The 13,685-nt window shown below is 29.4% G+C and overlaps 1 protein-coding gene across 1 annotated transcript in view; it reads left to right on the top strand.

The window, feature by feature from the left end:
* Positions 1-13,685, top strand: part of mmd (disintegrin and metalloproteinase domain-containing protein mind-meld) — a 499,030-nt gene that overhangs the window by 353,406 nt on the left and 131,939 nt on the right. The window contains exons 20-21 of the mRNA XM_075381718.1: positions 1,972-2,067; positions 4,832-5,021. Coding sequence (XP_075237833.1) covers positions 1,972-2,067; positions 4,832-5,021 — 286 coding nt within the window. The remainder of the gene's footprint in view (positions 1-1,971; positions 2,068-4,831; positions 5,022-13,685) is intronic.

Raw genomic sequence — 13,685 nt, 5'->3', positions numbered from 1 at the left:
CACATATTTTCTAATCAAAACCCTTTTGCAAGAAGCTGAGGAACAAGATTATTATGCAGCACGTTTAGATAACGTTAACTGTTCACTGTTTGTTCAAAGAAGAATGACTCTTTACCCCATAACGTGAGATAGCAGCCCCCCTGCCATAATTCTTGGAGCGTGATGCACCTTTGATTCCTATGATAATGGTATTGGAAATTATAGAATTCGAGTATATGGTAAAAAGTGTTGGCCATTGTTTATTAAATGCTGTAAATTCTATTATTAACTCATGGAAAATATACAGATGTGCAAATAATAGTAATATCATACAAATTGATTTTAGGTCTTTTTTTTGTATTATCACTGATAAAAGAGTGAAGAAATAAAAATGCCACTAAGCGTTGCTGAGAATGAGAAAGAAGGTGGTGAAGTAAAGATAATTTTCCTTCACCACCAATGGCAACCAAGGGGTCGTCTGTTAAAAAACAGTTTATCAGAATATGTTCGTTGTGATCAAATAGGGCACATGTTATTCAGGGCATGTGTTAAAAGCTGAATAAAGACGTAAGCTACACAAAAACTATACAATTTTTTTGTGTATAAAATGTAAATTGCACCTACATTCAGATCAAAAATTTCATTCGCAGCAAAAATATAAATAATTTAAAAAAAAAAAAAATGAAAATAGTTTATTTGTAACTATCGCTTTTAGTTTAATAAATTGTAATATAAATCTTTCTTCTTATATTCTTCAGAAAATGACATTTTTTGCATACTTTTTGCCAACAGTGCATAAATTTTTTTCCTGAGCGATGAATGATTTTTTTTGTTGATATGAATATATTTTTAGCATTATATACTTAATAGATGAAATAAAGGGTTTATTTTTTAAAAAAAGCCTGTGTGTATTTATGTACGCATGTAAGAAGTTATACTTCTTTGGCGTGAATAAAAAAAGAGTTGTTTTATGCATTCAAACAAATTTGGACTGAGTCAAACAATCAATAGACGACATTAAATACCACGAATAAAAGTTTGAATAAATAACACTTAAATTATATTTATTTTATACAGTTTAAAAAGTATTGAAGTATTCGTTGTCATATAAAACAAAGTTTATAGAATATATTTTGATTAGTTTAGTTTCTTTTAATTCTTCGATTGAATACGCATGAGGGTTATCAGCGACTTATGATATGAAAAATATGATACAAATAGTTTATTTCATAATAGTATATTTTATAAAAAATTTTGTTTTTGGAAAATTTAAAATGATTTATGCAAAATCAAGAATTTATCTGATGTGTGCTATTTTCTGTGTCTTTAAAAAATATAATTTTACTCGTAAAAAATAGTACTTACATAAGTATAACCTCAAATCTTGATACACAGTTTTCACAGAAATATACGCTGCAATATAAATAAAGTTTTATGAATATGAACAACAGTATTCAAAGTTTAAAATATCCATCTTCAGAATCTGTGTATATAAATAATATATATTTATTACAACTCAATATCTGTTATGTTTACAGCACATGCTAATCACTTAATTGCTTTGAACGACTGACTGAATTAGAAACTACATACATGTGCATGCAAACTGATCTACTTGGGCCTGCGCAAATCTTCATGATGTGTTACATCGGCACACGCAAATTCTGTAACTAGCTGAAAATACACTCTGATCACTTTCTCCTAATGCCCCGCCAAAAGAAGTATAATTTCAAAAATTGTGTATGCTTATTTCTATAAGCAGTTAATGGGTTAATTGTTGGTATAATAATCACATTCCACGGGATGAAACTGAATCTTGTCCTCTGTAATTCCTTATAATAATCAAATATTTTGTTTATAATTGTACTGAGTTAGAGTTTATGGATCTTCAATGTAACTTGTTATGATTAAAATATTAATCATGAGTATTAATTATGAGAAAATTTTATATTTTCCCTAATTTTCTATTTATTTTTTCTGTTTTTACTTTAGATATGTGTAAATCAGACGTGTACTAGTATATATCCATATATGGACCAGGGTCACTGCCCTAGCAATCATAATAACCACGAGTGTTCTGGCCATGGAGTAAGTATCATACTATCTTATAATTATGTTGATTTGTTTCCAGATTTATCACTTAATTAATCTTACTTAAACCATAATATAAATTATTAATGACAATATTTATGTTAATCATAATTCATTCTTTATTAAAATTTTCCATTTATTAAACTCATCAAACAAAAAAAAATTTTTTGGAGAATATAAACAATGAAGAGTTATAATTTATGAGAAGATGTATAAAAAAAAAATCCCAGTGAATGACATATGTGGAACCATCTATGTAATTCATTGCTAGAGAAAAATTCAATTCTGTGTCCTTTCATACATGCTTGGATTATGATGGATCTATGCTATCACTAACAGTATTTAATTTTGCTGTTCTATAAGTAATAATAATAAAACAAATAATCTGAAGTCAGAATATATTTATTTAAATAAATAGTAAAGTTTAATAGCTTTTAAGGATTAATAAATTCTCCTGAATAAACCTTATTCAGGAGTTGGTTTTTTTTTACAGAAATTATTCTTTTAAAATTTGAAAGGTCTGTTCAGAAAATAACCTAACTTTATGTATTTTAATCTTTATTATTAGTTTTACATATTGTTTGTCCTTGTCCCTTTAAAAATACTCCCCTTCCCTATTCACACATTTTTCCCAGTGGTGTTCCCATTTCGTGAAGCAGTACTGGGTAGCTTCATTTGAAATGCCCTTTAAGATCCGCTTTAACGTCATCAATAGTCTCAAAATGATGCCTTTCATCAATGATTTTTAATTTTGAAAATAAGAAAAAATTGCAAGGAGCCAGTTCCGGTAAGTAGGGATGCTGATGGAGGACAATCATTTGATTTTTAACACAAAACTGATGAATTGACAAAGCTGTGTGCAGGCACATCGTCATGGTAAAGAAACCATGAATTCTCTCGTCACGACTCTGGTCTCTTTTTGTGGGTTTTTTCACATATCCATTGTAAAACGCCTTGGTAGTATGCACAATTCACTGTTTCATCTTGAGGTAATAATTCAAATAGTATAATTCCATTAAAATTGATAAAAACAAACAGAAAGCATCACTTTGACATCGGATACTAACACTTAAAAATTTTGCACTCAAATAACAATAACATAAAAATTAAACAAGATACCAGAAATCCAAGATCGTGTGGTTACAGAGGAGGTTATGCGAAACAATGCTGCCAACCACACATCACTAAATATCTTTGTTGGTGCGTAATTAAAAATGATGTTTCTGAACAGACCTTGCATTTATAGTAAGTGCATAAAAACGAGAAAACTAAACAGAAGTATAATAAAAGATAAAGTTAGTAAAGAGAAATATAGAGCCACGAGAGTCATTCAGTACTTAACGAGGCAAATGATTGTAAAAAAGAAACAAAAAACTTTTTAATCCAATAACAATGACACTAGTGTTAATTTTCAACATAATCCTTGTTTATATTTAGGTACTTGCCTCATTTTTCTATGAGATTTTGTATTTCAGTACAATTTTGTTTTTCAGTGGAATTGTTCAAAATGATGACAGTCATTCTTGTATTGTATTCATGATTTGCTCATTATCGTATAAAAATTCTTTGTGAGAATCATAAAAAAAAAATTGATGGTAGAGACTGATCGTATGGTTAATGTGGCAACCTCTCCTGACCAAGTCTTTGAGGCTTTGAGGCTTACGGGGACAGATGTTATCATACAAAATAACTTTACATACATTCTTCTTTATTTTCTTCAGTAGAACATGTCCTGAAAGTTTGTTATGTTCTTTGTGAATCGCTCTGTGTATCTTTTTCTGTAGTGCTCAATCCAAGGCTGGTTGGTTGCAGATCTTCGTATCATTTTACCTTCAGTTCCTTATAACAACTTCTATAGCTCATGTCTTCCGTAACAATTTGTAAATATATTGCTCATGGTATTTCTCTAGATTTCCTTCCTTCCTTCATTATCATAATCTTCAATTATTACTTTCTTTAATTTTTTCCTCTTTGTGTTAAAGTTTTTATCAAAATTTCTTCTTTTCCTCCCCAATTCTTCTCAGAAATATTGTGGGGGAATTAGTCAATTTATTTTTACCATCGTTCTTTGGCAAAGAAGGATTTACCAATCCTTCTTTACCATCGTATTTTAAATGATTCAAATTTTTTGTTTCTTTACCTATGATGCAATAAAATTTATGTTTCTTCTAGAAATCAAAGAGTCATCTGAAAACAGGAATTGGGTTAATAAAGGAATAACTTCACCAATCCTTGGAATTCAATGGCCCATAGAAGAAGAAGAATAAGAGTACAATCTTTTTTATTTGGACTAGGAATCAGATTTGTTGCAGATGAATGAAGGTCTGGATAGTTCATAAAGCTCATACACGCATACTTTCATCATAAAAAGTATAAAATAAAGAAGTTATTTGAATTTTTTTTAATATATGTATTGTCAATAAATTCAAAGGTTATATTGCTCTGTATTTTAATCTTGAAGAAAAATAGGTTTTATAAAAATATATTGTCACTATGTCAGTCATATTTCTTTGAACAAGGAATGTGCGTGTTCAGTGCATTATATTGTTATAACAACTTATATATACAACTAATAGGTACATAATCAACAAAATTTAATTTATTAATGAAAAGTAATAGTTTAAAAAAAAAAAATGAAAAGAAATAAGTGATAAAGTTAAAATTTTGAGCTGCAGGAAATTACGGAAACATCATAGCCATAGTAAATATTTTCTTTTTGTGGTAATTTTATTTTTTAAGTGAGATTATTTTTTTTTTATAGGTATGCTCAAATCTGAATAAGTGCCACTGCGATCTTGGTTGGAGTGGACCCGATTGCTCCATTCAGATCGATATATCTCAATTTACCTATCCCCCAACCGAAGCAACCCTTTCTCCTAACGAAATCGCCGATGCGACTCGCGCTAAAGAAAATCTTGAAAAACAAATGAAAAGCAAAGTAACACCTTATGGTAAGTCAGTTTTTTCATAGATGGTTTTTTGTTTTTTTTTTTTTTTTTTTTTTTATTATATTTTGTTCTTTATTGTTATTGTTAAATGTAATAATAAATTGTGAAATGACGTTAACAAAAAAAAAAGAATCTTTATTGTTACATTGTTATAATTCATGTATTTTAAAAAAGAACAAAAATCATCCAGAAATATAAAACTTTTGTATATTATACCATTTAGAACATAAATATTTTAACATAAAAACAAAAATAGCAGTTCATCTTATAATTATTTTTTTTTTTATAATTGCACATTCTCATGTGTATACATGTATATTTCATATATAGTAAAACTTTATCAAGTGGCCTCTTATTGTTCTACAGATTGTTACTCAGAACTGAGAACTTGCTTCATGCATAAATTGTCATGATGGTTCTCAGTATGAAAAATCATAAATGCATTCTTACTCAGTTGTAGAAAAAATAATTCTATTTAGAATACATAATACATTTTTAATCATTATGGAGTGTTTACTTATGTTTTTTGTGAATTTCTAGTGGGTTTTTTATATTAAATAATATGCCATAATTCATAAATAAATATGTATTTTATTTACGTCGGTGCATCATTTTATATTTTATAGTTTTTAACATTTTAAATTTTATAGATACTTATTTTCTCATCTATGCAAATTTTTTATCTTTGAATTTTATAACAGTTTCATGTTTATAATATGAAATAATCCCCGCTTTGTATCTTATATATTATTTTATATTGACCTTATATATTTAGGTATATCATTAAACCGGGATAATTTAAAATTCCTGTATTTAAATTTAAATAAGTCCTATATTTTAATATGAATGTTTCTACAGTTTTCTATTAAGTTAAGAATTTTATTTTTTAAAAATAACTTTTGACACAGGTGGGCACCATTATGATTTATACACACTTGTAATCTTAATTAAAAATTCTCCATTACTTGCCATAATATGGCCAGTGTAATGTGCGCAACTTCTTGAGTTTTTTATTTTAGTTGTGCTAATGTTTGCGGTGGCTCAACATATGCTTTGCTCTTGAATATAATATAAAGAAAAAAGTCATATATGAACGAATGAGGAGGAGATTTAGTTACCGAACAGTGTCACGATTTTTACTTTCCCGTCTGTTATACTGTTATAGCTCTAGAAGTGAAAGTATTGTAATCGATCCAATTTGGGCATATGCAGTTGTCACTGGATCTTGACTTTTTGACACCTTAGGAACCCAAAAATCCAGATGGAAATTTTCCAGATGTTAATGTTCATATGTAATGTGTTCGGTATTGGCCTCTAAATCACCTTTTATCTCTAGAACGACTAGACCAACTTTGACCATACATGGTCACATTACTTCTATATATGGGACATTGATGCCATTAAATTTTCAACTTAATAGGTCAAGGGGGTGAGGCTGTACTAGAGCAAGATCACCCTGAATCTCAAGATTTCATCTAATTAAGGTAATATTTTTCTTAAGCAAATTTGTTAATGATTAAGTTAACCCCCACCATAAAAAAAAAGGTCTAAACTACTACTATGTTGTGACATCACATGTGAGCAGTAGAATTAAATAAATGAGTCATATTTAGTGTAAAAAAGTAACTCAGTCTGGCTGGGTCTCAAACTTGATCATCCGGTTGACTTGGTACCTGATGTGTTAACCCTAAGCCTTGTAGGTACACCAATTTGCTGACCGTACAAGCGGAATTTGTTCTCTGTAAGTTGTGAAATTACATTAGTTTAGTTAATGCCAATCGTAGCCACTAGTACTGCCACACCTGTGCGAATTAAATATGGTGTGCGCACACGCTTTAGTTAGAATCATTGAATTAATTAAGCAAAAAAATATATTTAAATAAAATCATAAATATTTTAAATAAAATTGTGTGTATGTGTGTGGTAAGCCATACATCAGAAACAATCCACAGTTGTAGGACTTTTCCTGGAATGCAGCTTTAGGTACGGGACAGGATTCCTGTTATGTTGTAACCATTACATTACTACACTGCAGTAGTAATTTTTATAGTGTTTTCTCAACTGTCTTTACAAAAAAATGGTCCAATAATGGATCATTCCGATTCAGTTATGGACCATAATGAACATGCATACCATACTGACTTTCAGGCTCTGTAACAGTTTCTCATGTGACTGAAGCAGGTATTCCAATGATTATTCTGCTTATTTACATAGCCATTTCAGTGAAAATTAGGTTTTCGGATATAAACATATATTGTATTAAGTTTTTATCACTACCCAAACACTGCAACATTTCTTGAAAAAAATTTATGCTAGCAACCAAATCAGTATTTTTTAATTCCTGAAAAGTATTAATTTTTTTTTGAGTGAAAACTTAGTCCTTATATAATATTTAATGGATTTATGATTCACTGATATTCATTGTTAGTCCATGTTTAATTGCAGAATGTTTTGGACAGTGGGTTATGGTAGTTTGAACGCTAGTCAAAGTTTTCTGACATTGTAACACTTCTTGCTGCTTCTATATATTATAAATTTAATGTGGATCCAGTGTCATCAAATGTTTTAACCCATAAGTTAATTGTATGAACAGTGGTTGGGTTTCAATTAACCACACATCTCAGGAACGATCGATCTGAACAGATGAATTGTATATAATGCTTTCCCATGATGTGGAGTATTGAACAGATTGCAAAATTATCTTCATACAGTTGTCATAGAGTCACCATTTTCAACCCACTAGGTTGGTTTAGTGGTGAACATGTCATTGCAAATCAGCTGATTTTGAAGTCGTGAGTTCAAATCCAAGTAAAGGTAAAACTTTTTTATGAATTTGAGAGATCATGGATACCGATGTTCTTTGGTGGTTGGGTTTCAATTAACCACATATCTCAGGAACGGTCAATCTGAGACTGTACAAGACTGCATTTCATTTACATTCATACATATCCTCATTAATCCTTTGAAGTAATACCTGAAGAGTAATACCCAGCGGCTAAATAGGAAAAAGAAAATGAAAAAAAATTATATTAATTTTATATTAAAATAAGGTTATATTAAATTGAGTTTTCTTATAACAATACTTAGAAAAAACTAATTGCTAAACTCTCTCATTGTCTCACACAACTCATTGATATTTAGACCTGGCCCTTGGCAAAGACGTGAGTGCTCAGATCTACAACTATTCTAGGGTATTCTCTTGCAGTTTATGCACCGTTATAGCCCAGTACAATATTAGCGGCAGTGTATGCCATTCCACTTTGCCTGATGCAAAGCATCAAATTCGACAATATTGGATTCAATTCTCAATCCGGTAACAACAGCATTATTTCTTAATTGTACTGTCATCTAACTCTACAAAGACTGTTTGTGGGAGCTTGCAAGGCTCAAGCTGGTCTTTTTGAGTATACACCTAATGTTTGAGTATACCAGTTATTTTTTATTCTAGTTAGGTTCCGTCGTAATTTTTCTTATACTAGCAAATACCCCATTTGAGTTTTGAAAATCGGAAGATGGGTTGCGAACATATAACATTTCTGAATAACTGATCTGTTAGTTTGAGAGTGTACCTGATGCATGCAAAAGTTAGCCCTCAATCTACTAACAAATATCTTATTTGAATTTTGAAAATTGGACCATTGTTTGCAGAGATATTGTAAGAGCATCCCATTATACCTCCCAAAAGAGCGCCCAGGGGCACTCCATTTGTTAGCAGTTGATGGCGATGATTGGTCTAGCCTCACGTGAGGTGGTTGTACCATCTCACCACTCTAGTCTCACACACAATCCCCACAGGAAAACCATTATTATTAAATAGAAATTTGTTTAATTCTATTTTACCTAGCGTAAATTTAATTCTCTTATTTTTTGTAATATTATTCATTCGTTTGATTGGAATCATTCAGTTCAAATGCAGCTAACACAGTAATAAAGGCTCACAGTTCATTAAAGTTTGTGCTTCAACTGACAAATCTCCACTACTACATATATATATATATATATATATATAAATCGAGAGAGAGATAGAGCCTACGACACTCCCAGTAATGTAAGGATTCCAACGCGGAGTCATACATCTAAATCGGTTTGGCCCTTGAACTACAGTAGAACAAACATACATACATACACTCTAAATACATTATACTCCTTTCTGGGCAGTCATGTAAAAAATTAACTTACTTGTTTTATAAATTGATATCTATATGATAAAACAAAAAATAAATTATCTAATTCATAGTAATTATCGTAAAAATTAGATGATTTAGATTATAAAGATAAGGGTGTCCACTTTGAGAAGTTTTACTAAGTGTATGTATATATACATAAAAGACTTATGTTATTTATCTATTTATTAAAATTTATTGACAGTCATGTTTTTTTTTTTTTTAGATATGTATATAATTTTTTTGTTTATTTATCTTTTGTTCTTTTTATTTGTCATGATTTTATTAATTATTTGTTTATTTATTTTTATTAACTTCTAAATATATTTATATGTTTTATATGTTTTAAAGTAGAAAGAGTAATTTAAACATTTTATTCCTAAAATATCTCAAAGAAATTATACTTGCTTATCATTTCTTGAATTGTTATTAATAAAATTATTAACAAAAGACTTACCTATGGCAGAACTATTTATTGATCTTTGTTTGAAGACAGCTATTTTTTGTTTAGTTATTTTTGCATATAATTAGTTAATTTGAACAGTAATATTATTTTAAATTGTGTTATAATATTATGGGAATATATTAAAGCGAAGGTAGAGTTTTTATGAGATTAGATCGTATTCTAGATTAGGTATTTTAGTCCTTAGTTGGGTATTATATGAATTACCTAGAAAATGAGATTTATTCATAGGCACAATTTCATCAAATCCTAGTTAGGACACGACTGCCGGCCTACATGGCTTGAGTGGTAGCATCTCAGCCTTTCATCCAGAGGTCCCAGTTCGAATCCCAGTCAGGCACAGCATTTTCTCATGCTACAAAATTGTAATTTCATCTCATTGTCTGAAGCAATACCTTACAGTGGTCCTGGAGGCTAAAAAAAAAATAGTTCGAATGGGACTGGAAAAATTATTTCTAAGTACCAGAAAACTGTGATTGAATGAAGCAATGTAGTAGTTGTTCCTGTTCCTATGATATCTGCAAGAGAAGAGTATTTTCATCAAGAATGAGGAAGGAGGAAGTGTGGACTAAGTAGCTCTTTAACACGTAGAAGTTCTCCCTTGGGGAATTTTACCATATTGCTTAAGACCAAATAATATCAAACTGACATCCCATTGTTTATCCTGTCAGTCCTTCTGTAAATCAACAATTAAAATATGCTTTTCTTTTCTTTAAATGCTTCCCCCTCCATAGACTTTATTGATGGGTATTTATTAATAACATCTGATTCTAATGAAATCTGAGAATCACAGAATTAAAAAGCCATCTTCTTGTGACATTATGAGAGGAGTGCCTGAGAAGTTTTAAGTCTAACCAAGAAATAAATGACCTAGAACAATCAAATTTACTTGTTATTACACAATATTCTTCCCTAAAGTTCACTTGAATTATATTCTTGAGTCATAATTTATAAAATATCTAGAACTCTTTCATAAAAATTCTTTTGCCTAGATATTGAAATACTCGTATGTTACACTTGAACCATTTAAAAAAAAGGTCCTTTCTTTTCAAATTCTTTTTAAGGTTTGAGAATGGAGAATAGTCAAACTGATTGGGTCAAATGCTGTGAATCTTGAAATTCTTTGAGAATAAATCATTTTACCAACCTTGAGTGAATGTACATCATTTAGCAAAAAGAGAACATTTTTTTTTCATTATCTTTGTCAATGTTTTTCTTTCATTGTCTGTTTTAATCAGTACTGCAAGCATTTTGGATTAATTGTTAATTTTTTATTTAGATAACCATCATTTATCAAAATAGTTTCCCCTAAGCTTAAAAACATGGCCCTTCCTGCTTACTTGTTGAACGTTGAATTTATTTTTCCCCTGAAAACCCAATTGCCGGTAATGGAAGTACTGTGTTTTTTTTATCTTATTATTAATCATTTTTCATCGTTAAAATGATTAGTTGCTTCAAATTATTATTGCTAGATTACCCAAAGTAATAGATTTGCTAGAAGTGCTAGATTTGCCGATTTTCGTGGCAGAGTGGTAATGTCTCAACCATTCATCTGGAGATCCCAGTCAATCATGGCATTTTTCATATGCTACAAAATTTCTATTTCATATTTAAATAGTACAAGCTTCAAGCTCAAAAAAATGTATAATGCAATTTCCATGGTAGGATGGTAGTGTCTCGACTTTCATCTGGAAGTCCCAGGTTTGTATCCTGGGCAGCCATGGCATTTTTTATAAACTACAAAATTTCTATTTTCATATTCCTACATACATGCTTCTGCGATGGACTAATTCATCAGGCAAAAAAAAAATTGAAAATGAAGTTGGAAGTTTTTACTTCATCTTTCTTGTTATTATTCAAACATTTCAACACGCTTTGGGCTAAAAACCTTTGTTAGTTTATCTATTTCCTCATGATTTATAAATAAACATACCGAATTTCTAATATTTTTTTTTCTCTGATTTAATTTATATAAAATCCTTTCAAGCTTTGTTAAATATATATGTTGTATATTCCTGTTAATGTTTTCAGGATTTGATATTCAGCCTTTCTAAAATACTACATCTTAAGTTTCAGAATCATCGTAATGAAAATTGGCAAACCAGTTCTTAGTTTACTTTGATCGGTATGTTTAAGTTATGTAATTATTACATACCCTGAGATTTCTTCTGCTGGACATGGGCTTTGTGATTATATAAATCCATCAAAGTTCTAAAAATAGTACAAATGTGTTAACATTATAATACTACAACTTTGAAATTTCAAGTAATTAAATAAAGTTCTTTTCGTATACAGTGACTAAAAACTATGCCTAAATATTTAGGAACTCTGTTGAGTTAATAATATATTCTAAAAATTTTCCTGCTCTGGGTATGTTAGTTATAGGTTTTAGGTTATGAGTTCTGCTGTAGGTATGTTATTTCATGAAGGATAAATTTATAAGTTATGACATACATTTGAAGAATACAGTAATTTTGATTAATTTACCAGAGTTTGTGTTTTTAAGAATATAGTCTTTTTAAAATCAGCAATTTGCATTGAATGACAGTAGTTTTTTTTTTTTAATGTTTGAACGGCATTGCATAAGAATTGATATTTTTTGTGATGGTAATACAGAATGGTGGTTTAATTTTGAAGGATAGAAAATACAGAAACTTTCTACAACACATGAAGCATTTCGCTACATGGTATTTTCCACACATCATTGGAATTTTCACACAGATACTCATACATTGGATTTCATCAAACATTATGGTTTTTTTAACTGCTTTTTTCTTTATTCATTTATTTACCGATTTAATCATTATTACTATTGTTTTAAAAGTTAAATACATATAAAAAAGGAAATGATTGTTGGTACTACATTTAAAAAAATTTTCCAACCTAATTAATTTAAAAATGTGTTATTTATTTAATAGAAGTATAAAGAAAATCAAAAAATTTCAAGTGATATGAAATATTATAAAAACTGTAACGGGGAACATTTTGACAAATTTAAATTATTATTTATATTTTTTGCAAATTATTTTGGATTGTTTTTTTTTCAGACCAAATTTTTACAATTTGATATGATACTGTGTTATGTTGATTATTTTTTTCTTCTACACTCCAAATAAATTTTTTTTCAGAGGTGAATCGTCAGTTTTTTGTTCTGTATTTTCTTCTGCTGGGCCATATTTTCTTTTTAAAAATATCTTTTATATCTGTTTTGAGTATTCCTTTTCCTCAGTTGTTTTTTCATCATCCTCTTTGCTAATTTGTAAAGAAATTTAATTCGTCTCAATGAAGGTTAATTTTAAGATTTTAAAATCGAAAAAATTATTTTTACCTTCATTGCTGCGATGTTCAGAACAGAGTAAATACATCTTCTGGTTATTCTTGAAACAGAATAAGTAATATTTTATCCACAATGTCCAGCTCCATTTTTTTTTCATTTTAGTCTGCAATAACGGCTTTTGTAGTTTCTGTATTTTTTCCGGTTTCAGCGTGCATAGAAGGATGCATGTTACTAATTTATTTTGTTTAGTTGCATAGTTCAATAGAGTCTTATCTTTTTGAAAACCATAAATGACAGTTCTTAATTTTAAATTTAACTGAAATTAAAAAGGAATCGCTTTTTTGTTTTCTTATAGCGGTTCAAATAGTTATACATTTTTTTTTTTTAATAACTTTCTACCAAACATATGCTGGTATACCTATTGTTACAATGTTTGTGTTTGAGTATTCTTCATGTTTCTGCTTTGGTTGGACATTTAACAATATCTGATGGATTGTTGGAAAAATAGTAATGACCTGTACATTAAATATACTTACAAGTCGAAGGTGCTTTAACATTATTGACAAAGCAAAAATTTGAATCCCTATTTAACAGGTTTACTAGGGAATTATTGAATCCATGAACAGTATCCTCTAAAACCATGCAGCATTCTATTAATTGTTACAAACTCATTCATGGCATCGTAGTTTCGGCTGTTATTTACAGATATTCACAGATTTTATGAATGCAACAAATTTATCCATTTTTTTCCATTGATCTCCGGT

The sequence above is a fragment of the Lycorma delicatula genome, chromosome 13, assembly GCF_047948215.1.
Source record: "Lycorma delicatula isolate Av1 chromosome 13, ASM4794821v1, whole genome shotgun sequence".
Lineage (NCBI taxonomy): Eukaryota > Metazoa > Arthropoda > Insecta > Hemiptera > Fulgoridae > Lycorma > Lycorma delicatula.
This window is presented reverse-complemented; position numbering and strand designations above follow the sequence as displayed.